General features: G+C 38.9%; 2 protein-coding genes across 5 annotated transcripts in view; one reads left to right on the top strand and one right to left on the bottom strand.

The window, feature by feature from the left end:
* Window positions 1-253: 253 nt before the first annotated feature.
* On the bottom strand, window positions 254-22,231 carry Ap5m1 (adaptor related protein complex 5 subunit mu 1). 2 transcript variants are annotated; one of them, XM_029566657.1, is made up of 9 exons: window positions 22,099-22,231; window positions 15,819-16,464; window positions 10,748-10,975; window positions 8,974-9,113; window positions 7,949-8,034; window positions 7,740-7,858; window positions 4,678-4,774; window positions 2,561-2,629; window positions 254-486 (listed from the first exon to the last, which is right to left on the bottom strand). In XM_029566657.1, exons 1-9 carry the CDS (start codon window positions 22,170-22,172, stop codon window positions 404-406), a joined length of 1,542 nt encoding a protein of 513 aa, XP_029422517.1. In that variant the 5' UTR covers window positions 22,173-22,231; the 3' UTR covers window positions 254-403. The 2 variants fall into 2 exon arrangements, with proteins under 2 accessions (XP_029422517.1, XP_008837746.1); XM_008839524.3 differs by lacking the exon at window positions 2,561-2,629.
* Window positions 22,232-22,550: 319 nt separating this feature from the next.
* Window positions 22,551-27,167, top strand: part of Exoc5 (exocyst complex component 5) — a 71,247-nt gene continuing 66,630 nt past the window's right edge. For 2 of the 3 annotated variants that reach the window (XM_029566654.1, XM_029566655.1), the window contains exon 1: window positions 22,557-22,830. Coding sequence is in view for 1 of the 3 variants with exons in the window: in XM_008839525.2 (XP_008837747.1) it covers window positions 22,804-22,830 (27 nt within the window). In the remaining 2 variants the exon portion in view is untranslated. Of the gene's footprint in view, window positions 22,831-27,167 lie in introns of all 3 variants that reach the window. The other variant, XM_008839525.2, reaches the window with a different exon arrangement.

Here is a 27,167-nt window from a genome sequence, read left to right on the forward strand (position 1 = left end):
TTATGTTTAGATAAGCAAATAGTTTTCTTGCAAATCAACTACAACACACTGGAACATTCCCTGAAACTGTACTAGGAGGAGGGCTCTGATAAGATCAGCACTGCCTCCCACAGGGGCAGGAAGGAATGTGTGTGGCACAAGGCACAGTAACTGCAGACTAGTCTTAAAAAGTCAACTTGAGTCACCATTTTTTTCGGTGTTCTGAGACATACTGGCATAAAATCAGAAGATAACAAAAAACCAGACATTAGCCTTTAAAATAAAACACTGAATACAGGTATTTTTATAAATAAACCACACAATGTTTTTTTTTTTTCCATCACAGTTCATATGAATATACTTAGAGATAAAAATGATTCAAAGGTATGTCACCATATACAAATCCCATCAAAACATGAGAAGATCATGATAACAATGATGCAAATGTTACTGGAGCAGGGGCTTTAGAATTCCAGATGTAATAATCAGAAGAAATTAGTTTCCGGTCTACAAATGGAAAAAGAAAAGAAATCAATGATTAAAAATATTTATCTTAGCCAAAACTCAAGAGAGGAGAGTCATCAACTATTGAAATTGTGGAGTATAATCGTATCATGGCAATAACTTTGAAATGTTAATTTTCCTTTTTTCTTTCTTTATTTTATCAAGGCTTTGCACATACCATTAGTCCTAGCACTTGGGAGGCAGGCAGGCAGATATCTGTGAGATCAAGGCCACCCTGGTTTATTCAAGCATTCAAGGCCAGCCAAGGCTACATAATAACACTGTCTCAAAAAGTCAAAAAAAAAAAAAAAAAAAAAAAAAAATTTTATGTTGAACTTTAGTACTTGTATCCCTCATTTATAGCAAATATTTATTTTCCCCTACACGTCTAAATTGTATTTCTAGTGAACCATTAATTGTAAAAATGTTTAAAAATTTCTTCTTGGTTTCCCAAGGTTCTCATGCTGGTCTTGGTATTCATTACTCCAATTAAAGAGTTAAAGATTTGGCTGGGCATGGCGGAGCATGCCTTTAATCCCACTACTAGGGACTAGGCAAAGGTAAGTGGATCTTGGCCAGCCTGGTTTCTGTGAAAAAAAAAAAAAGAAAGAGTAGAAGATAAAAATCAAAATCCGACTTTCTTGATGCAATTTGGGAGAGGATGCTTTCCTGGTTTCTTATGGTTTGGAGTCAATTCAAACACTGTGTTTTAACAGCAAGTTTCCTGATATGTAAAAACTGAGACGATCACGTTTATTTGGAGACACATTAAACCATTATTATATGTATCACTGAGTATATAATTTAGCTTTTTCCCCTCTTCATGTCCTTCCTGATGAACAAAACATAGGGTGTATTAGATTACTTTCCTTTTTCTTGTGCAGTTTAAAGGTGTGAGAACCTAGTAACACTGGGAGGCAGCACAGCATACTGTTTTTGGTTTTTTTGGAGACAGGTACTCCCTGTAACTGGACTGGACTCATTATGTAGACCAGGCTGGCCTTCATCTCGGAGATCTGCCTGCCTCTGCCTCCCAAGTGCTAGGATTAAAGGCATGCACCCCCATGCCTGGCAGCACAGCCTATTAAAATGACAGGCTCCAGTAGTCAATGGCTTGAGTTTGATCTTCACCTTGTCATTTGCTAGCTGTAGAACCCTCCTTTAATCTCTTGGTTCCATTAGTGTCCCCATCCATAAAATAGGGATATTTTATTTTATTTATTTATAGGTACTATGAGGCTTAATTAACATACATAAAGCACTTAGAAAATTATATGTGGAACATAGTAAGCAATAAATGCTACTATTATTAAAACTGACACAATCACTAAACTTTTTGCAGAACTGAATTGTATATGGTATGACCATATGAGGCAAAAATAAAGATTTTAAATAAAAGAGTAATTATAATGATTCATTTAAGATGAACTCTTTTATTCAATGTATTTTGTATTAGGAGTCATCAGAAACTAGGCAGGTACCTATCACTTTAGCACTTGGGAGGCTGAGGCAGGAATATGTTGAATTGGAGGCCAGTCTAGGCCTTGAGACCGTGTCTCAAAATAAAAGAAAATACCCACAGTTAGCCAACGTGCAGAGAAAAAGAGGCTGCAGAGTACTTATCCCTGAATAGGACAGCTATCTCAAAGCTCTGCCTTCCGAGGCTCAGGGATCACTGCAGAGGAAGTGAAAAGATTTTAAGAGCCAGGGGGTTATGATCACAAAGAAAGAGTTTTCCAGTGGATCAGTTACTCATATGAACTCACAGCAATTGAGACAGCAAGCATAGTCCCATGCAAGCTCAAATTAGACAAAATCCCAGCACAGACATGGAGAAGTGGGTAAGAAACCCCAACCCTTTATTAAATTATGCTCTCTGGAAATTATGTTTAGTTAATATTAATAAAATACTTAGATATATTTTAGTTACCACATCAGAGAGAACATTTCCTATAGATTATCTAAAATATTCACTTATTTGTATTTAGACAAAATGTTCAGGGCTGGAGAGATGGCTCAGCAGTTAAGAGCATGGGCTGCTCTTGCAGAGGACCCAGGTTCAACTCCCAGCACTCACATGTGGCTAAGAACTGTCTGTAACTCCAGTGCTTGGGGATCAGATGCTTTTTTCTGGCCACTGCAGGCTCTGCAAGACATGGGTACACTTTGCACACATGCACACTAAACACTCATACACATAAAAAAAAAAAAGACTTCAATATTATGCTTTCATGAAAGAATGTATTCACTATGAATATGCCACAAATTCATTTAAAAACAGAAAAAGACTGCTGAGAGAAAAAAATAGGGAAAATACAGAAGTAAAAAACACTATCTTACCTATATCAAACTTCTGTCCCCCTCAAGACTAAGGAATCATTGCAGAAGAGGGAGTACAAAGATTACAAGAGCCAGAGCTGGTGGATGATCACAAACAGTTTTCAAGACAGCTGGTCAGTTACTTATATGAATTCATAGCAATGGTGAAATCATGCACAAGTCCCATACAAGCTCAAACCAGGCAAAAAAAAAATCCCAGCATAGATACGCGGAAGGGAGTAAGAAACTCCAATCTCACCTAAGGAAACTATGGCAACAGATGACTGCTGGGAGGGGCAGAGACAGTCTCTTTCAAGCATGGAACTCTTGGTAGGTTAACCAGTCTCCACTGTATGAACCCACACTGAAGGACATTTGAAGACACAAATTAAGACTCCACAGGCCTTATGTCTATTATATATATGTCTATTATATAGACATATATATTATTATGTCATACATATATGTCTATTTTATATGTATATACACATATATATGTATATACATATAAAATAGAGTACATGGCAATAAGGGGAGATGGGCAGATAGAGGAGGGGATCTAAATACCATCAAATTATTTTGTATGAAAATTGAAAAAATTCAATAAAAAAGAAAAAATAATGTCTTACTCTGCTTACACTACACAGAATTACTGCTATTCATAAGAAATTGCTTGGAATTCTGCAGTTAAGAATTCTCTACTTCTTTTGAAGCATTGAAAGCTTTACTTGAAGTACAGAATATTGCCCTATCCTTCCAATTTTAGAAACCTTAATCCTTAGCTTAGGAAACATGACTGAGGCTAGGGATGTAGCTCAGTGCTAGAGCACTTGCCTAGAATGCATGAGGCCCTGAGTTTGATCCCAAGTACTGCCAAAACAAAAAGCAAACAAATAAAAAGACTTACCTAAGTATAAGAAGAATTTTTATAAATTAGGATTATTCTTATCTAAATATATAAGGGTGTTATTCTCCTCAATGAATGAGAGAAAACTTGTTCTAACTTTAGCTACTCATTCTAGCTACTTCCCTCCACCCCACCCCCCTTTTCCTTTTTTTTTCAGACAGGGTCTCCCTGTAGTCCCAGCTTCCCTAGAACTCACTATGTAGACCAGGCTGGCCTCAATCTCACAGAGTCACCTGCCTCTGCCTACAAGTGCTGGGATTAAAGGCGTATACTACCTCGCACAGTTACTAGCTACTTTTCTATGCCACCTATAGGTATTTAAACTGAATTAAATAATTCTGAATTTTGCTTTTGTTTCCTTTATATTAATATAAAACACAGATGCATATTTTCACAGTAGATCATGCACACACACACACACACACACACACACATTTTACAACCAATAAATAAACTCAACAAGGGCATGGAATCATCTTTGTATTGTCTGTTCACTGGTAGACTACAGAAGGGCCTAAATGTCTACTGATCATAAAATTTGCTAAAAGTCCTTAAATTTTAAGTAACAAGCATATTTATTGAATCTGTACTTTAAAGCATCCTGCTAGATGCTCAATGAATGTAATTATATTTAAACTTCATAAAAATCCTAAGGTAAATAAAGCTCCTGTGAACGGTCCCCAACTAAGAGTCTAATAGAACCAGAGCAAAGCAAGTCCAACTCTGTACTAATGCTCATACCTATTGGACCCTTGCTCATTGAGGCCACTTTTTAAACAGGAGAAGACAGAGGACAATGCAAAGTCACAAACGGTTATTACGGGAGTAGATCAAGCTATAGAAATTTTTATAAAATGGGATCATTCACCCATTTTCATTTCAACCACAATTTTTATTTTAATTTTACCTTAATTACTGATGACACAGCACCATTTCAATGCCATTTAGTTTGAATCTGTATAACTTACGTGCACTTATTTTTGGTTTTCCTGATGCAAATACTTGAACTGAATGCTGATCCGCGTAACATCCAGTGAGTGTGTAATCTGAGATCCTAAAATGAAGCTAGAAAAAGGAGAAATGTACCAAATTGAGGTGATTATTTGGTAAGAATGGCCACATTTTTCCCCTTGACAAATTTTATAGCTTTATCAATAGTTTAGACAATAAAAATCACAAACATGAAACTACGATTATAGTGTACACATATAAATCCACACACTTTCCCCACTTTGCACTAGGTCCATGTCTTTGTAAGCTGCCATTATGAAATGCTTTTAACACAATCTGAGTACCTGACCAGTGTGGACTGTGAGGCACACAGTGAAGTCATTCTAACCCTGTGAACAGCAGAGCTGGCACCTCAACTCAGAATTGGCCAACTATAAAAAGGTGATGCTCCTTCTGCTATGCTTCCTTATAGAAGGCATATTCTTTACTTCCTAGCACTGTTTGTGACACATGTTAGAGCACAATTCTTTATATGTTTGAATGTACATGCTTTTTAATGAAGCACAAAAATGCAGTGACAATAGCGGAAACATCAGTTTATCTCATGCTTGTGGAAAACGGCCTGCTCTACGTAGTTTTTCAGATAAATGAAATTTAACTTCTATAGAACTGAGCTTAGATGTCATCCCTTTGCTCATCTAGAAACGTAACACATAATTCCTGATTTCATTGATGATGTACGGCTGTCACTGTAAATGCTAGTTACACTATGCCGTAACACAGTGAGGATTAGTGCTTTCCAGTTTCCTTTCGCTGTGTTCTCCTGGTCTCCTGGTCTCTGCTGTAAACACCCCATTCTGGAGGATCCTGCTATCTTTTCAACCCTTTTCTTTCCCAGCATTGTCGACCAAGTCAAGGGTCTTGCACTTAATAGGCAAGTCCTCCACCTCCAAGTTACTCCCAAACCACATACATTTTTCTAATACTAATTGTCAGATTGTAACAACCTTTTCCCATTGCAGCTCATGGAATTTGAAAGCAAAGGGCTTGTGCTTCTCTGTTATATAACAGCATGCTGGAAGCCTGCATGCTGCAAGGCTGACTTCCACACAACCAGTATAACATAAAACACTTTGAATCCAGCTGGTGTGGTGGCAGAGGTAGGTGGATCTCTGTGAGATCAAGGCCAGCCTGGTCTACATAGGGAGTTCTAGACCAGCTGGAGCTACAGGAGACCCTGTCTTAAAAAACCAAAACACAAAAAACAAGCCACTTTGAATTCATTCAATGACTACAAATATGTATTATTTTATATCAAATTAGAACTGGTTAAGTGAAAGAAGAGAACAGAAAAATTCTAGTAACTATCCTTTGTGGTGTACAATGTGGTAACATTTCATATTTTTTTCCTGAAAAAAAAGAGAAATTTTTGTAATAATCCTTAAAGTGAAGACAGCAGAAACAGTTAAAGCTGACGTAGAAACAAATGAATTCTTGGCAGGGTACTTCTACCCTCACTGCCACTTCCTCTCACTGCCTTTATGGATGATTTCTATCTCATCTTTGACTTCTCAGACAGCATTCTATTTTTCTGTGGCCTTTCTTCAATTTCTCATACTGATTCTTCTGAATCTTTCCCCTATTTTCTCTTGTCATTCTTGTTATTCATTTTCACTGCCTCAACTTTTTCTTCTCTGTGGCTACTTCCCAATCCTTATACACAGGGATCTCTCTGTAAATCAAGCTCTAGGTTCTTAGCTACCGGCTGGACACTTACACTGTGATATGCTGCTATCACTCTTTCTCAACTTTCTGCATATCAGTACTTTCTGTTCAAGTGTATTCATTTAATCAGTACATATTTTTGTGCTAAGCACTGAACCAGATGTTGGGGATAAAACAATGAATGAATGAGACTCAACTCTCAATGTCTCTGCTATCACTCATGTCCTTCATATCCACTGTATGCTAACACTCATCAAGTAACCATTTTGTGAAAGAACATTCCTCTTCTTGAAAAATACTACCAAAGGAATAAAAGTTCAAGGCCCCTAAATCCCATACCTGAAAGATTTGTCCTTATTGAAACCCTCTGTTTCTAGCACTGGCTTCTATGTGTGCCTTGTTTACCTTTTTTCACTCTCATATAAAAAAAATGTGTTTATTATTTGTATGTATGTGTGTGTTATAGCACACATGTGGAGGTTACAGGACAACTTTGGAGAGTCAGATAGCTCCTTCCACAGGAGATTCTGAGGATCGAACTCGACGTTTGTCAAGCTTGTGCAGCAAGTGCTTTTACCTGCCAAACCATCTCACTGGTCCTTCTGTCATTTTTTTTTTTAGATAAAACTTCATCCTTACCTAGCCCTCAAAGCTTCCTTTGGCCAGAAGTGCTCACTTTTTCTTTGAGACACCAAAAGCAGTTAGTATTGATAAATCACTAAAGTGCATTATTGAAAAATCCCTAGAGCTCAAAGACTGTATCTTATTTTTGTACACAAATCTCAAACCTGCTAAGAGTTGAGTGATTTTCAACTGGAATGTTTAGATTATAATTAACCTATAACCTATACTCTTAAAATTGAAGTATTTAGTGAAATAGAAAAATGACAAGTACTGGTCAGGTATGATGATACATCCTTGTAATTCTAGCACTCAGGAAAGGCTTGTAAGTTCAAGGCCAGCCTGGGTTACATAGGAATTGGGAAATCAGTTTGGGCTACAAAGACCCTGTCTTAAAACAAAACCAAGGCCAGAGAGACAGCTCAGAGGGTAAGGACACTTGCTACTAAGACTGAGAACTTGAAATTTGATCCCTGGGACCAGCAGGATGGAAATAACCTACTCCCACAAGTTGTCCTCTGGTCTCCAAATGCCATGGGACATCCCCACCTGCAAACTGGTCTCTCCCACTCCCAACTAGTAATAAGCAAAAGAATCAAACAATTTTTTTTAAAGGACACTTTGCTAGACAAAGAGCACAGAATTTTTAAAAATTGCTAGAAAGTACTAAAAATCAACTATATAAATTAGAACTAAAGGAATGAGATTCTAATGTAGTGATTCATAGATTTACCTTTACATATGCTGTATTTCCAATACAAATGTGATCAAATGGCTGTTTATTATGGCCCTTGGCTCCAAAAGTTATAGTTCCAGAAAAACTGATTTCCATTGATTTGGGGAATTTCTGTCCTGAAAACATGAACACAACAATCAATTATTCTAAAATAGAAGATTTTTCTACAGCAAATAGAAAAAATTAAGAAATAAAACCTTGCTCACCAATAATCCAGACCAATAGACTTTTCTCTCGAAATACCTCAAGTTGGCCAAAACTAACTTTGTATTCCAAATGGGTAATTGGACCTCTTTAAAAAAGAAACAAATAAAAAAGAAAAAAAAAAAAAAACCTCAGAAAATAAGTTTAGAGAAACAAATCTTGTTACTGTTACTTAATATAGGGACAGCTAAAGCAGGTCTACATTCTGGTTTGCAGAAAGAATGAATAATGAACACAGATCTAGAAAATACCAGAAGCCACATAAACATTTACAGTAATGACATACATTTTATTAATACTCTAAAACAATTTTAAAACTATAGACTGTATTTATAGTTACATAGGTTAGTGCAACATTAAGCTATGATTTTATTATATATTTATACTTTGTAAAGAACTACACTGAAGAATAAATCTAAAAGTAGAAATGATTAGAAAGTGATTTTATGACATACTTGGTTAATTTGCCAGGTTGTTGATAGTTAAGATTAACTTGTATATATACTTCTGAGAAGCTGATAGAAATAAAGTCAGTGGAAAAGTGATCCCTAAGGAAATTAGATTGCCTGAGGTTTATGACTTATTAGCAAGATAAACTGGAAAAATGACATAACATTTAAAAGTACATAATTTTTTTCACGACTATGTTTTGGTTAAAAATCAGTATTCATGGGACTGGAGAGAAGGCTCAGCAGTTAAGAACACTGGTTGTTCTTGCAGAAGACCCGGGTTCAAATCCCAGGACCCATACGGCAGCTAACAACTGTCTGTAACTCCAGTCCCAGGGGATCCAACAGTCTTTTCTGACCTCCTCATGCATTGCATGACATGGGTGCACTATCTACATGCAGGCAATACACGCATACACATAAAATAAAAACAATAAAAATTAAAAAATATCAGTATTCATTTGAGTAACAAAATTATTTAGATTTAGAAAATACAGTAAATAATGACACTTTATTGTGAGGCAGTAGGAATATATTAGGGAGAACAGCAGTCATAGTGACATATTATTTATTCCTACCTATTATAAAAGGGTATATGAGCTTCACAGAATTCAAAATTATTTTTCACACTTTCATGAAGTTTTAAATTGACTGTTATTTTTAGTTGTACTTCTTCTTCTTTCATTTGATAAAAACCCAGTATTGGAGGGACAGGGACCTGGAAACAAACATAAATTTTAATATAATTCTCAGGTTAATTAGTGTGGCTAAAATAGAAATGGTGACAGGAAAAAAAAAGCCTCCTAGTAATACACAGTATTTATTATATATTACTTTGTATACATGTATGCATTGTATACACATATGCTGCATACTATATAATCATCACATACATCATAGATAGATATGCCTTTAATGACTACAGTTACTCCGCCTTGTGATAATAGCAATGGTGGATCTGTATTCATCCTAAGGGCAGATTCTTCTACCTCTCTCTGTTCCCAGAGATGAGAAAGGTACTTTATAATATATTCTTGGTCCCACTTTTGCTCCTCCATGTTCCCCTCCTCCAAATTCTCTGAACTGCAGCACAGGTCACATTCTGTACATACTGATCACTTGCTCCTCTGCCCACAGTTCCTTCTGTGACTGTACTGTTTCTCCTTTTCTAACCCCCTAGCTTAAGAGTAGCTGACCTGATTGGCCATCAACAACTGACTGAGGGGAAAATAATCTGTATGCTGCTGTAAACTAATCATCTGACTGGTGCATTTGAAGTAAGAAACAGAGAGTCTCTTACGATTGAGAAGCAGAGATGAGACAATGCCAACTTTCAGTGCACAGAATTTTAACTGTCTAGTTCTAATTCTCAAGTAGCCTGGATCATTATCATTATCATCATTATTCTTGAATGATAATGAGAATGCCTGTTGACTCTCAAAATAAATTAGTCTAGCTTGGACAGGACCATCTCATATACTGATTAATAACTATGACAAGAGACAAATGATGTAGTACCAAACATGTTAGATTTTGGGAATATGGAAACTCTGGTTCAAATTCAGTCTCGGTCATTTGTCATAGGATCTTGTGCAAGTCACACCACTTAACTTCTCTGAGATTTTTCTCATCTATAAAATGGGGATAATATCTATCTTAAGATTTGTGGAAAGTACTAGAAAAACACATGTAAAATACCTAGACAATGTCTGACACACAGCACTCATTCAGGAAGTATAAATAGCTACTACTATTATTATATATTTATTAATTAAGATTTCCTGGGCTCATTTCTTATGTTTATAATCATGACTAAAGCATACCAGGGTCTATCCTATGACCTTGGATTCCTAACTGAGGAAACAACAACTCCCTTCCCCACCAAAACTTCACTAACGCTAAACTTCATTAATGCTCCTGGAGCTGGAGAAGTGATACAGTAATTAAGAAGCTGTTCTTGCAGAGGACCCAGGTGTGGTTCCCAACACCCACATGGTGGCTAGCAACCATCCATAATGCCAGTTCCAGGGGATCTGACACCCTCTTCTGGTCTCTGTGTGTACTACACTCACAGGTGTACTTAAATACATGTAGGCAAAACACTCATAAAATAAGGAGAGGCAGGTGGAACTCTGTGAGATTGAGGCAAGCCTGGGGTACATAGCAAGTTCCAGGCCAGGCCAGCTGTGGTTACAAGGTGACCCTGCCTCAAAAAGACTAATAATAATAACAATAAAATTATCGTTCTTACAGACATCATAGGTAAGAGGTAGCCTATTCAAAGATTGAACTTTTGCCTTCATATCTTGTAAATAACTCATGAAAAGACCCAATTATTTCAAGATGGTTTACCTGGGATGTGTAGTAGCATAGGTTGAATGACTCTAAAGGTGGAGTGAATGGGAATTTGTAAGGCCCACTAAATGCAGAATCATCCACTGTGTCAATGCTACTAGAAGTCAGAATGGCAGAATCAAGAGAAGTCACACAAGGATGAACGAGAATATCTTGAAGTGGAGATCCATTTGTGGGGAGATTCAAGCTGATGGTAACATTTGGCATGATTCCTTCTAAGTCACACTGTAAGACAAACAGAAACTAGTATAACCAAGCTCTCTAAGACATGCAGCTTCTGAGACTTTTCTGAATAAAAGTATTAACTGACTTTCTTTCTAGGCATTATTCTTTGCTTCCTGCTTTCTGAGTAACGATTTGATATACTATTAGACATGTAGGCCAGTGAACAGAGAGAATACTATATTAGTCACTGGAACTGGAGTTATGGACAAGTTGTTAGCTGCCATGTGGGTGCTGGGATTTGAACCTCGGTCTTCTGCAAGAGCAGCCAGTGCTCTTAACCACTGAGCTATCTCTTCAGCCCCAATTCATACTGTCTTATACTTCCATATGCACCTTGGCATGTGCTAGTCTTTTCATCTATGTTTACTCCCTATAAAGTCTTTCTTGGGCTGGTGAGATGGCTCTGTGGGTAAAGGTACTTGCAGTCAAGCCTGATGATTTGATCCCCAGGACTCACATGATAGGAGAGAACCAACTCCTGTAAGTTGTCCTTTGATGCCCACATGTGCACTGTGGCATGTGAGCCCACAGCATTGTTTCATACAAATAAATATTAAAAAAGTTTGTAAAAATAAAGTCTTTCACTCTTCACATCTGGCTCATTTGGTGCTCAGTGTAAGCCTTACATACACTTTGTACTGTCATACCCACAGCCTACTTCTGCCATGCAGAGGTGCAGAATCTTCTTCCTTATGTGAGTTGGCAAAGTTTACCAATGGGAGGCAAACAGAGAGGTTTGGAAGAGAAGTCATTACTACTGGGTGGTCATGGAAGGCTGGGGTGACAGTTCCAGAGACCTCTTCCTGAGTTCCTATGTTAAGGCTATCATAGCTCAGATGTAGCCCATTTGCAGACCTCTCCTTAAATCCCCATTTTGAGGTTATAGCAGACTGAACTGGCACTTTTCGGACTACCCTGTGAACTTGGTTTCTCTACTGACTCTACATTCCAGAAAAAAGTTTTAAGTGTCTTATTTTTCTAAAGCTGCAACCAAAAGCACACACTTTTATTTCCCCAGCTCCTCTTGTACTTGAGAAACACCCAATGTGGGTGCTGGGAACTGAACTTGGGTCTTTGGCAAGTGCTTTTAACAGCTGAGCCATGATTCTAGTCCTGACATTTACTTCTTTTTTAAAAAAAAATATTTATTATTTTTATTTTATGTGTATGAGTGTACTATCTGCATGTGTGTTGTGCAATACCTGCGGAGGACAGAAGGTATCAGATCCAAGTTACACATGGTTATTAACCACCATGTGGGTGCTGGGAATCCAATCCAGGTCCTCTGCAAGAGCAGTCAGTGCTCTTAACTGCTAAGCCATCTCTCCAGCCCTGATGTTTACTTCTTAAAGCATTGGCTCAAACAAGTTTTTTGATCCATATACACTTAGTATATGGATCTGTTTAGTCAGACCTATAAGATATTTAAGAGTAGAAATCAACAGATAACATGCTTAGCTCTAGATACACTACCTACAATCTGCACCATGCACTGTCTACCTACCACCAACGTGTAACTTGTGATTCTATTTGTTTCCCTTTTGCAGCTTTAAGTTCTTTCAAAGCAAGAGCTGTTCTTCCTATTTGTAGTGCCTTCTGTGCACGGGAGATAATAACCAAATGCTTGTAGAGCTTATACCTTTTCTATTAATGAAACCTTATTTTTTTGATACTAATATGAAATGTTTCACTTTTTAATGTTTTATCTACCATTCAACACCTGTGAATTCATCTGTATCTCTTACACATGTTAAGTACTTAGGGAGTAGGCAGGCATTATGAATAGTAAAAGGTTCAATCGGTACCTTATGCAAAGGTCTTATTTTAGTGACAATTACAAGAATACTAATCATATTTGCAAATTAAAATGACAAAAATTCCTAGTAAAGAACTTAAAAATAATGTGTTTCAACACTTAAACCCCTGGCTACATTATATATGTAAATTAGTAAGAATAAATAGTGTTTTTTGGTATTTATGGAGATAATAAAATAAGAAAACATTTGATAGCAAATAATATTAAAATTTAAAATACAATTTGTTTATTAAAATTTTCCTTAGCAGTGTAACATTCATAATGCAGTCAAAGAAACAGTACCATTTGGAAACTTCTAATAAATTCCCACCAATTATTCACTTACAATACTATAAATCCAGGAAGAGGACAGCCATTCTAGAAAGAATGTGTTCTCTCCTTTAAGCCACTCTGGCATATGCAAATCTGGACCTTAAAACTAGGAATTATGAAACAGAAGACATTTAAGGGCTTACTAATCTCATTTAAAAACGATATAAGACGGGCTGGAGAGATGGTTCAGCAAATAAGAACACTTGCTGTTCTTTCAGAGCACCTGGTAGTTTAATTCCCAGTGCCCACATGGTGGCTAACAACTATCTGTAACTCCAGTTCCAGGGAATCTGACCCTCTCCTTCTGACCTCTGCGGGCAATGCATGCACATAATGCACTTACATGCATGCAGACAAAACACTCACACACATAAAATAAAAATAATATTTTTTAAAACTGATATAAGATTTATAAAGCTATGTGACTTTTCAAGGACACAGGAAAATTAGAGGTATAAATTAGAACTTTAGTCCAGTGGCTTCTTTTTTTCTTTTCATGTAACGATTGAACCCAAGACCTCTCACATGTAAGGGAAGCCTTCTACCACTGGGTAGAATTGAAACCCCTCCACTTGGATTTAATTAACTGGGTTTTCTGTTACATGTTATCTATGCCCATATAGGATGGGTTTCATAATAAAACTCCTTTAAATACTAAGCTCATAAAACACTTAAAAATGCTTGACTAACCATCAGAACATCCATATATAATCTTTAAATTTTTTTCAAATGTTTGACTTATTTATATGCATGAATGTTTTGCCTATATGTATAAAAGTGCACCTAGTACATGTCTAAGACAGAAGGGGACACTGGATCCCCTGGAGCTGGAGTTTAGGACAGTTGTCAACTGCCATTTGGGTGCTGGGAACCAAACCCAAGGGTTTGTAACTTGCTATGCAGACCAGGCTGGCCTTGATCTCACAGAGACCAACCTACCTCTGCCTCCCGAATGCTAGGATTAAAGGCACGTGTCACCATGTCCAGCTTCCCATTTTTAAATTAAAAAAAAAAAATTAAAGTTCTTTTCTATTTTTTGAGAGAAGGTCTCACTGTATAGCCCTAGTTGGTCTGAAACTCACTATGTAGACAAGGCTGGCTTCAAGATCACAGAGATCCACCTGCCTCTTCCTGCTGGGATTAAAGATATATACCACCATATCTAGAAAAAAAAATTACATTTATTTTATTGTCTGTGGGTGTATGTGTAGAGGTGCAAGGACAACTTGTGGGGGACAGTTCTCTGTTTCTATCATATGGAACCTGAACTCAGGTTGTCAGGCTTGGTGAAAAGTGCCTTTACAAGGGTAAGCCATTTTGCTCCTCCCCCATTTTAAAAGAATAAATGTTCTCTATCACGGCAATTTATGCCCAGACTAATAAGAATCAATCTACAATTCTGCAAGCAATAAACTAAGGTCATATGATGAATGAACAGACATTTACACATCATGTTTAGTGTGATGGTTTGAATGAGAATATCCCCCATAGGCTCCAAGTATTTGGACATTTTGTCCCCAGTTGGTGGCGCTGTTTGGGGAGGTCTCAGAAAGTGTGGCTATGCTGGAGGAAGCATGTCACGGGGGGCGGGCTTAGAGAGTTCTTAAGCCTTGACAGATCTCTCTTGCTTCCTGTGCCTGATTGAAGATATAGAGCCTAGCTTCCACTCCTCCTCCAGCCACCTCTGCCAGCCATGCTGCCCTGCCCTGATGGACGCTTGCTCCTTTGGAACCATAAGCTTGACTAAACTCTTCCTTTTATAAATTGCTTTGGTCAGCGTTTCTACCATAGCAACAGAAAAGTAACTAACACATTTAGCATTATGTTATATATAACATCCAGGATGAACAAAGAAATAGTGACTCTTACTACATTTTATTTCACTGAACTTATGAGAAAAAAAAAAGGACTCAATTACTTTAAGAGTTATGAATGATATAGTCCATGCTTGTAGAGCTGCTTACAGTAGTTCTTCCTAATAGAATGAATAATTGGAATGCATTTTGATCATGACCAAAATTTAACAGATAAAAACTTATAAAATATATTCACAAATTCTCTGATACAACTCTTTTCAAAAGGTGGACCTAAATCTACAACTCTTCAATGTGACCAGACTTAGTGATTTGCTTTGCTTCTAACAAACGAATACAAAAGTGGTGCCACCTGACTTTTCAGAATAAGTAGTACAACAGCCCTCAATCTCTCTCTCTCTCTCTCTCACACACACACACACACACACACACACGCACACAATTTGATCTGAGGGAAGCCAGTTACCAAGATTGTGAAGATACCTAAGCAGCCTATAGAGAGGTCATGTGGAACAGAACTGAGGCCTCCCTCCAGTAACTAGTACCAACTTGCCAGCCATCTGAGTCATGCTACAAGCAGATTTCCCAGCCCCAGTCAAATTTTCAGATGACAACAGCCCCAACCAAAATCCTGACTATGATCTCTTGAGTTTCTATACTGGAGGCTCCCAGCTAAACTGCTTCTGAATTTCTGACACACAAAAACTAAGGATATAATGTTTATTTTAGAGTAATGGGACAATTCATTATATAGTAATTAATACAGAAACATAAAATTTCATGACTGCTGCTAAAGATCACAACTATGAATATCACTTAAAAATGTAAAACACAACTTGCAAAATGTACTGTTCTTCGATGTTAAATAGCATAACAAAGAAAATACTGGAGAAAATCTCACCTTACAAGTGACTGTTCCAACAACCTGCCATGTATCTGCTATATCCTGTTTACCATATTGCATGGATTTTACCTTCTCAGTGATAGAAATAGAAATCTGTGGTTTTCCTTTGTATGTTCCGACTTTCCAGGCTGGCTGTTTTTGTGGCTGAGTCACTGAAGCAAAATTAATACTATCCAGTGAATTCTGCAGGTTAGCATCCAGTAAAGTACCAAGTGGACAAGCCTGCAGAAGTAAATCAGGCAACTGACTCAGTTTTGCATTTAGCTCAGTGTCATTTTTTTGACCTGAGTAAAGAAAATCCTGTATCCCAAAAAGAAGTTCCAAGCCTTGTGAAATTCCACTAATGCTAATTAGTGGTGGACGAGGGGAGAGAGTTTGTTCAACTAGTGGAACACTAGCATGTATCATGTCGTTCCTCAGAAAAGCAACAACTGGCCAGAGTTCTTCACCTCCTACTAATAGCCCGTAGACAGATGTTTTATTGATGTGTGAACAACTATCACGACTCTCTACGAAGTCCTTATCATCACCCAATAATCTAAGTTCAGAGAGTAGTGCTTTAAGGAAGGGACCATCTTCAGGAACAGGCACGTAACTCGATCCATTGAAGACTTTGGCTCGCTTTTCAACAGTAGGGTATCGTCTGCATTAGGGAAACAGAAACATTAAAATGACTCCTTCCAAGTAAAATCCAAAAGGAGCAAATGAAAAAAATCATAAAACACAAGGTAAATAGTAGTAACAAAAAAACATATAACACTGAACAAATACACACCCACACCCACCAAAGACAACCCCAAATCATCATCTTACACATTCACTTCCCATTACAGTAACTGCTTCATATCTGGCGTGTTATTTCAAATGATAAGATCATGTGTTACTGAAAATGATAAATTCAATTTAGTTAGTTTTTTAAATAGGTAGAGCACATGATCTTAGTGCAAACTTCTTATTTTTCCAGCCACTCAAATTCCCTTGTGGTAAATGTCACATTAATCCTAATTATCAATTTGATGGGATTTAAAATAATTTTGGAAAAAAAACTCTGGGCATGTCTGTGGACTTTCTAGATTAGGTTGAGGTTGGAAGACCCTCACTAAACATGGATGGCCCCATTCCATGGGCTGGGGTGCTAGGCTGACTAAAAGGGAGAAAGGGAGCTGAGTGGTAGCAGTCATTGCTCTCTGCTTCCTGACTGGATGCAACGTGGCCAGATGCCTCCAGTTCCTGCAGTCCTGACTTCCCAATCATACGGGCCTGTACTCTCAAAACTCTGAGCCAAAATAAACCCTTCCTTCCTTCAGTTGCTTTTGTCAGGTATTTTGTTGGAACAAGACAAGTAATATAATAGGCAAAGAATACATACTTAGACCATTCTAGTTATGTAGAATTAAAAAAAATTCCCATCTTAGTAGATTAGAACCAAAGAAGTGGTCTAACTTAACCATCTAAAGTTTGGATCCACCAGCTGAGATGATACAATTTTGAGAAGAATATTCTATTATACTAATAGTGAATAACATTCCCCAAATCTTCCTCTCAACCCTTATAAAATATGGAACATCATTTTAGTAATAATGGCTTCTCTCTGGATAAGCCTTGGAAGATATTCTGAGACAATAAGAAGAAAATCTAATTAATCCTTTATGGTTTGAATGCTCTGGGGGGAATGGTAATTTACTAATTTATTCCTGTCTTCCCAACAGAATAGAAGACATTTAGATACTTTCAGTCATTGATCAAAATCTGTTAATCACATCCACCACTTCATTATCTCCAGTGCTGTACCCAAGGTCTCACAGTAAGTACTCTACCCCAGATGTAAATCCCCACCTCCTAATCACATTTTTATGAGTTTCAACAAATGACTTCTCTTTATTCCTTTCCCTTCTACTTAAAACCAGAATAAAATTACCCATCAGCTACACTTCAAAATTTTTTTGATTTATTTTTACTTTATGTATACGAGTATTTTGCCTGCATGCATTATGCATGCAAGTGCATCATGTATGTGCAACGCCCACAGAAGCCAGAAGAGAGCATCGGATGCCCTGGAACTGGAGTTATAGATGGTTGTTAGCTGCCATGTGGCTATTGGGAATTGAACCCAGGTCCTCTGCAAGTGCAGCCAGTGCTCTTAACTACTGAGTCATCTCTCTAGACCGAACTTTTAAAATCAGCTGACTCTATTTTCTTATTTTTAAAATAAATGAGAGATCAAGTGTCATCAGTGGTAGAGCATGTACTTTGCATGCATGAAGCCCTGGGTTCAATCTCTACCATAAAAAACATACAAAAGACTAGTAACAACTTAGCCAGTATTCCACTATTTTCACAATAATGTTTTCATTATTAAGATGCTAATGTTTGCTAATAACTAAAAAATAATGTTGGGACTAGAGAGATGGCTCAGCACTTAAGAATATTTGCCATTTTTCCAGAGAACTGGGTTTGATTCCTAGCACCCACATGGTGAATAACAACTGTCTGTAAAGCCAGTTCCAGGGGCTCTGACACCCTCTTCTGGCCTCTGTGAGCAATACACAACAGGGGTGCACTTGCATACACGCATATAAACGCTAGACAGATAGCGCAGCTGTTAAAGGCTAAGGCTAACAACCAAAAAACAAACAAACAAACAAACAAAAACAACTCAAACACATAAAAATAATATTTAAAAATGCATTAAAAGTTATCAATTATGAGTGGATCACCCTCAGTTAAATTCTGATGTGCTTTTCTCACTGAGAAAGGGAAGGAATCAGCTAGCACACCGTTAGTGTCCTATCAGCCAGCACACCATTAGAGACCTATCTTATTCTCTAGTTACCTGGAGGATAAAATTCTTATGCATAAAAATCTCACACTTGACTGTAAAGATAAGAACCTATCCGGGACCTTAAACAATGCCTCAATATGTACTGAATATTTTGTTGAATGAATTTGTCTGTCATTTTAAATTAATCTAGTTTTTCCTTCCAAGACAGGAGTCAAGCTCTAAACGACTCTACAGCTATGGGCATAGCACCAACCTGAACTGCACTCAGCTGAAATTATTTCCATCCAGACAGCAAATATCTAAACCAGAAATCTAATTTTGAGTCAAATTTAAACCAGAACCAAATTTTGTTGTGTTAAAATCATTTGCTTTCTTAAATCTTAAATGAGAGCTGTTATATTTTGGCATATATGTAGACAATATGCAGTGGTGTGGCTGTTTCCTCTGGGTTGAAGCATAGTCACTGTCCTGACCCATAGGAGACCTTGACAGGAATCTCTCAAGGCCTTTCCCCTTCCCAAGATTTCAACTGCTACCAGACAGGAGGTAAACAATTGACTAGGGAGGGATTTTTAGGTGGTCTACCTGCCTGTGAGTCACCCATGCTCCCTTAAGTAGCCCCAATAAGCACATTGGTTTGCCAAGCGCAACCTGGACAGAATCCTTTGGTCTGCTGCTACCCTGTAAATCTGGGATTAACAACTTTAATCCCAACAAGTTTCTTTATAACTTCCCATGAAAAGTTACACGACATATGTTAATGCAGATCTACTTAGCCTTAATATCAGTTCCAAGTGGTTAGAAATCTGAAAATAACACAACTTTACTAATTTGTTCAAGAGTAGGTTAAAATGACAGATAGATGAATTATGTAAACCCAACTTGCTACCTTCATACAGATGTAAAGAAGCTCACCCAAACACACCTAAATGTGCTTTCTAAAATATATAATATGCACAATGGGGAAAGCATTCTGAAAACTAGCACAACTTCTTTTTAAAAAAAAATATTTTAAAATTATGTGTATATGTGTGGGTATGTGCATGTGACTCCATGGGGTCCAGAAGAGGGTGCTGAATCCCCTAGAGTTGGAGTTAGAGGTGGTTGTGGGTCACCAACATGGGTCCTGAGAATGGAACTAGGGTCCTCTGCAAGAGCAGTTCATATTTTTAACCACTGAGCCGTCTCTCCAGCCCTGAATGACTTCTTTAAATAACTTATTTTTTCAATTAGTCAAAGTCTCACCTCTATTAAAATGTTAAGATAAACTATGAAGACACACACAGAAAAACAGGAAATATTGGCATAAGAAAGACAAAGTAATAGAACTGAGACAGACCTATGTTTATATGAAGGAATGCAGCAAACATCAATAGCTTTACTGAGTCAACGAAGAGAAGATATGGGGCTCATATGATTATGTTAGGAAACTCATGAAATATAAAGAAAAACAAAATGAGAACCTCAGTTATTGCCAATATAAAGAAGATGGATTAAAGACCTAAATACAACATACAATTAAAAGGATAAGAAATGAAGGACTGGAGAGATGGCTCAGTGGTTAAGAGCACTGGCTACTCTTGCAGAGGACCTGAGTTCAATTCTCAGCACCCACGTGGTGGCTAACCATCCCTAACTCCAGTTTCAGGGGATCTGATGCCCTCTTCCGACTTCTGTGGGTATTGCATGACATGGTGCACTTACACACATGCAGGCAATACACTCATACACACCAAAGAAAAATAAAATTTTTAAAAAGATAAAATGAAAAGATATTTTTGAGAAAGAAGCATAATTCCCAGAAAAGGATATCCAAGAGACTAATAAAGAAATACAAATAAAAATTAGACACCCTTTGTTAGCAAAAATTGGAGTAAGAGTCAGGAAAGAACAGATGTAAGAATCCTCACTAATTTCTGCTGAATGTGTTTATGGGTGCAGTTAGCATCAGAGGAGTTAAATGTTTGGCAGCATTTAGTCAAATTTGGTATAGATATATCCTAAAGACCTGTTTGAGGATGTCTACTGTAGCACTGCTCTGAGGGGGAGAGGCAGGTTGGCTCCATCACTAAGGAATATGGGGGAGGAAAGCCATATAGTACTATAGACCAAGGAGAAGCAATGGCTGAGGTCTGCAATGTCAATCCAGTAGACACTATAACGTGTGATTTTTAAACTTAAAACTAACAACCTTGTTCCTCAGTTACACCACCCACAGGTGTTTTATAATATTAGCACAGATTTAGAACCCTTCCCCTTTCTATCAATGTAGAAAGTTCTATTGGCTAGTGCTGTGCTACAAGAACACAAAGCTACACAAACACAAAATAAGAGGCTTCTTAAAATTACTGCTGAAAGCAGGAAGCAACTCCAAGAACTGACAAATGGGGTGACATGAAATTAAGAAGTTTCCATATAGCAAAGGAAATTGTAAGCAGAGTGAGGAGACAGCTACAAATGGGAGAAAATTTTTGCCAGCTATAATACAGACAAAACGAATATCTAGTATAAAGAACTGCAGGAACTAAACACCCAGCCTCCCCGACCCCAAATCGTCCAATTAAAAATTGGCCTATGGCAGGGCATGGTAGAACATGCCTTTCACCCCAGCACTCAGGAAGCAGAGGTAGAGGGATCTTTGTGAGATTCAGGCCAGCCTGGTCTACATAATGAGTTCCAGGATAGCTGGGGCTATGGGGAGATCCTATCTTAAAAAACAAAACAAAACAAAACCCTAATGAATGGAGTTCTCAAAAAAGAAAACGCAAATGGCCAATACTTTTTAAAATACGTGATTACATTCCATATTTAAGAGTTCCAGTATAGTCCTCCCCATAGAGCTATTTTGATAAATATGGCAAATTCTAAAATGGGACCAGATCGCTTACATCACCTAAGAAAAAAGTAAGTGTAATTTAACTTTTCATACTTCCTTCTTTTTGCGTAACTAGGAACTGCAAACTATGATGATTTCTAGCAATCATATACACTGAGATGAAAATAATTGTGCGGCAAGGGTTTTTTTTCAGACAAATGAATGTAAATATTCTGGAATAACTTTGCCAAATAAAAGTTGAAAAATCTGACACATGTTTAGTGCTTAGTAAGTTTTTTTCTTCCTCATCATTTCTGTAGCAATCCTAAGCAGACGGAATTCCTTTTAAGATACAATAATACGGCTGGGCATGATGGTCCAAGTCTTTAAAATACTTGGATCTCTGAGTTCGAGACTTGCCTGGTCTCCCTAGCGAATTCAAGGCCATCCAGGGGCTACATAGTGGGAACCTGTTTTTAAAAATACTATACTAGTAACAGAAAACAATATGTGTCAAGCAACTCATCACTTCTGACAACACTGTAAGAAAAGGTTATACCATATGGGAGTTAAGTAACTCGCCCAGAGGTCACTCAGCTAGTTAGTCGTGGCACCACAAAACTATGCTACATTACCCATCCTAGTAGTCTTCATCCCTGAGGAGTTGGACTTGGAATTACCTGGAGAATCTGACGGTGCCACCAAACGAAGTTCCTGGTTCGTGGCGTATGAGCCACACCGCCCGCTGGGCCATGGTAAGCCACCCAGTCAGATCATGGCAGAAATTCAGGACGCCGCCGAGCAACAGAGCCGACCTTTAAAAGACTTGTCGTTCACCCGGCGCTGCTCGGGCTCACCAGAGAAGGTAGCTCTTTCCGGTAAGGTGATAAAAATATCTCAGTCCCTCCAGGTCGATTTGTCTTAAAAAGTTCTAAGAACCCGCAGCAGGAACCTTGAGGGGCTGGGAGCCCAGTGCTTTCTTCCTCCAGTTTCTACTTCCGGGATGGTGGCCCGCGAGGCTCAAGGCTCTTCACTCGCTGGGGCAACAAGCGCCTCCGCGGTCCGCCAGCCTCGCGCTCTTCTCGCACCCCCGCCTGGGTCCGCTAGGCCGGGCGGGCGCGCGCAGCTCCACTTCCGGCGTGCGAGGCGGTGACAATGGGAGCGGCGCGGGCGGCGCCGGGAGGCAGCTGACAGGCGTCTGCGGCTTCGCTTCATGGCGGCTCTCTCGCCCCGCCTGGGCTGTGTGAGGATCTGGGGAGCTCGCGGCGGCCAGCGGCCGGAGCCAGAGCCCGCAGGCAGAGGAGACGTGTGCAGCGCGCCGCTGAGGCGCAGCATGTGAAGCGGAGACGGCCTCCACCGCGGGGCGAGCTTCTCAGACGACCGGCATGGCCACGACGGCCGAGCTCTTCGAGGTGGGTCCCGCGGCTCCTCGAGGACTGGCGGGCGGGTGGCGGCGGGCGGTTCCAGCTACCGGCGAGCCTGAAGTCCGGCGGGAGGCGGTCTCCGTCGGCTCGGCTCGGTTCGGGCGGATCGGGAGGGGGAGGGGTGCCCAGCTGAGGTGGGCTGGGCGGCCGGACGCAAGCCGGTACCCCGAGGGAGGAGGCTGCACCCGCCTGCGTGGCCAGGCCGTCCCGAGCTTGTAGCGACGGAACCGTCTCCTCGGGATGAGTGGGAAGGGCTGACTCGGGGCGGGAAGGGGAGAGCCAGGAGCCGGGGCTGGGCAGCCCGGTCCGGTCGCGTGGACCCCCGGCAGTGTTCTACCTGCCCTGGGACTCTGGGGTGAGGGGTCCTCGGTGTTGAGGGGTTCATATATGCAAGAAGTGACACTCGTGTGCCTGCCCTAATGATCGAAAAGACTATCTTTTTTTTTTTTTAAAAGGACAATAAAGGCCTACTTAGCCTTACCACTGAAGGGAAGCGAGAGTAAAATGAACGTGTGTATTCAGATCTTAAGAAATTTAATTACTGTAGAGCCACCTAACTGCTAGTTAGAGAATCCTTAAGGTGTTCTGGGCAGTGGGCATTCAGATTTATTTCGTTGAGTGTTTCAGTATGTAAACCCGAAGATTTAATTTTGTGATGTGCAGTGTAAGAGGCTGTGATGTTTGGCGTATTAGATTGGGATCAGAAAAACAATGAAACAGTAGTCCCTTATGTGAAAAAATAAGAGATATGAAGAAAAAAGAAGGAAAGCTACCCTCTTGGGGTGTGACAAGAACACTGAAGTTCTCAATTAAGAGTTTTACCATGACTGAACTTTGTGTCCTTTCTGATCTGAGATTCATCAGTTTTTGTGGCTTGAATTTTAAATGCCAGAGTTTTCATTACAAGTGGAATTTTTCATTGTTACTTTCATTACTATATCTTGACTTTAAATCCACCCTAGCATAGATGCTGCTTTTGTCGAAATAGCACAGTTAAGTCGAAAGCTGTCATGAAACACTCATTTGTGAGGGAAGGATCATAATTAACACTGAAGAAAAGTTTATTGCATTTTCTCAGATTTACGTGTCTGGCGATCCATAACATTAATTTCTCTAATTATAAAATCTTATCATGTGTTTGTTTACTCTTTGAGCATTCACTATGTGTCTCTGGTCAAAGTAGTAGATCATTCTGTAGTTCCTTGTTTTATTTTTCACATCTTACAAGATGTGAGAGCTTTAATGAGTTTCATAATAAGCCAGTTATTAATAGAAAACCATTACATGATCATTTTTTTTGATGAATTATCTTTGACATTCACCATTGTGTCTTTAATCATATTTTCTTGTATGTGACCAAATGAGTCGAATAACTTCTTTGAAAATGTGTTTTATTTCCTAGGGATAAGAGGAAAAGTTTATATTAAGTCTGTATTTTGCTCTTTAGGATCGGGCCATTTAGTGAAGACGTTAAACCAGTTAAGCATTAACTTAGTGACACCAGTAGGAACTGATGAAAAGAGTCAGTGATGATTTAGTACTCAGAGAATTCTTAAAACAAACTATAGTATTCTTCTAAGTCTTAACTAAAGAGACTTTCCTGGTCATTTGTAGCTTGTTGCTTCATCAAAATTTAAAACAGAATAATAGTTACAATGAAGTATTATTAGTTGAATATAAGTAAGCATATTTCTGTTCTCTTGGATGGCTGTGAGTAACCCCACAGTGAACCCTGCTCTTGAAGGAGTCTTCATTTTCCAAGTGAAAAGCTGTCTTCTGTTTTAGAGGAAGGAGAAGGGAAAAAGCCTCCAGCCTCTGCTGTCATTTCCTGTAGCTGCTGCCGTAGATGTAGGTTGCACAGTAAGTCAGGCAGTGTCTTTTTTCCCATGTTTCCCATTCTTAGTCATAGCTGGAGAAGTGGGGAAAACAGGGCAGGATGTGGTCGAGGATATTTTGTTTATATGCATCCTGGTTTTCATGTGCTACTATATAGAATTGTACTTTGATTTTCTACATTGGAGAAATTAAAATAGAAACAAAGTTGAACTTTTGAACCCATGAAATTTCATTATTAACTTTGCTTCTTATAAAATATTATTGGTTCAATGACTTTTCCTTTTATAATAGACAGCTTCATATCGTTAAAAAAACTATAGGATCTTTCCTTAATTGACGGAGTTATTTATTAATAGGTAACTCAGTTATGTAATAATGTATATCCTGGAAATTTCCCAGAATACCTTCTTAGTTGCATTCCTTGTTGACAGATCTTTTCTTTTTTTAAAATAATTTATTGAAAATTTTATACATGCATATAAGGTGTTTTGATCAAGTCCATGCCCACTCCTTCCCCTCCAACTCCTCCCATATCTCCCCATCACTTTTTTCTGATAACTTCATATGTACTCTTTCTCCTTTTTTTTTTAATGGGGCTTTTTGCTACTCTAACATCCCCCCCCCCAAGAGGTAACCCTAAAATCTTTTAAAGATTAGGTGAAAGCTCCCAAATACTTTTGACATTTTTGGCCTTTGGAACTGAGTATGATTGCTAAGAGGCCCAAGGACATTGTGAGTTTTAGCCAAAAAATTGGCTACTTTTCTTTGGGGTCTTTTTACCCTAACTGCCTAGCCAGTTCCTACCTCCTATTCTTATCACACCGTCCTCTGAAGAGGTTACCCAACTTGCAGATAGGAAATCGGGACGCAGACCACTCTGGCTTCTTCCATGCTGAACAGGGATGCAGGGTGAGGCAATTGGTACCCCTTCAGTGTGTCTATCTAAAAGACTCCCAAATTGCATAACTCTTGTCTCTAGGGGGAAAAGAAAGCCCTTGAATCGTGAATAGGAGCTGTGAAGGAGAAGTAAAGGCAATAGTAATTAGCATTACAAGTTCTATACAGGGAACTAGAAAAAAGTCAGAACAGAGCAAAAACTGTCCTTTAAGTTCCTCTGACCAGATTAGTATGGACCTCAAAGGGTGGCTGTTAAACATCCAATAAGGTTAGTTCCACCAGTCTGGTACTTTGAATTACCATGTGCTATGTAGATAACGCTTGAGTAAAAAAACCAAATAATTCTCTGATAAACCTTGACTATATATATATTTTGTTCCTTAAACTAGTTGATTAAACTATGACCTTAGAAATTTTAAGATTATGTGTATATTATTTTTGTTTCATCCTTTATATATCATAACAAACCTACACAGACCTTCATCACTTGCTAAGGCTTTCTCGTTTTTTCTATTTTGGAAAATATCTCCATTCCCACATCATTTTAACATCTTTTACATTCTTGTTTTCTTTTTTAATAATTAGGAGACGACATAATAGCATTAACAAATAAATTTTCCATCTCTTGTGAGACTTCTTTTCCTGAGGATGCTAAGCAATGTTTATTCCCTTTTAAGGTTCTAATGTCAAGCCAACGTTTGATTAAAGTTTTACTTGGGAACCAATGAATTTATTGAGCTTACTTACTGAGATAACTGAGGGGTTGCTGAGGTGTATGTATGGCCTGAGGGTATGCACACTGGAGAGCCTTTAGCCAGCATGGGTCATGCCATCTCTTCCTAGCCTTCCCCAGATTGTGTGCTTTAGCCCTCCCCAAATGGTTAGTGTTTTATCCCAGTGAGAGAAACCACTGTTTCTGATTTCCTGGTTCACCCAGGCCTGGGCACCTCCCCTGATGCTGCTCTGAGGACTGGTGAACAACAACACTTCCATCTATGTTCAGCTCCCCGAGTCCACCCAGGATATGAGAAGACACTGAGGACATCTAGGGCCAACTTTCTACAGCACTGGGAGAGGCACGGCCTCTGTGAAAGCTGCCATCTGGAAGAAAGGCCTTTTCTCCCTCTGCCACCTTGGTAGGTCTTATCCTTAGATCAAGAAGGCTTCTTCAGGAACAGAGTCAAATGAGGACTTCGCTCTTTTCTGCACTCAGTCTAGAAACTATCATCACCTGCCCATCACCAGCATCATGAGGAGTCCATGCTTTCATTACCAGCATCATAGGAAGCTTGGGTCCCAATGCCAACAAGAAGAAGAACTTGGGTCCCCATCCTCAGTTCCAGGGGGATCTGGGCCTCTATCAACAGCACCACGTGGAGCAGGGCCCCCATCCCTAGAACCATAGGGAGCCTGGGTCCCCAATCCTGGTGCCACAGGGAGTCTGGGTCCTCATCCCCAGTGTCATAAGGGGGAGATGCCTCACTGAGCTAGAGTTCCCCTTCTTGGTCCCTGACAGGTACTGGGTGCTGGCTTTTCTGTTTGTTTTGAGATTATTGGTGATTTTCTTTGTGTGTGTGTGTGTGTGTGTGTGT

This window comes from Nannospalax galili, unplaced genomic scaffold (genome assembly GCF_000622305.1).
Source record: "Nannospalax galili isolate Female #2095 unplaced genomic scaffold, S.galili_v1.0 scaffold336, whole genome shotgun sequence".
In the NCBI taxonomy this organism is placed as follows: domain Eukaryota; kingdom Metazoa; phylum Chordata; class Mammalia; order Rodentia; family Spalacidae; genus Nannospalax; species Nannospalax galili.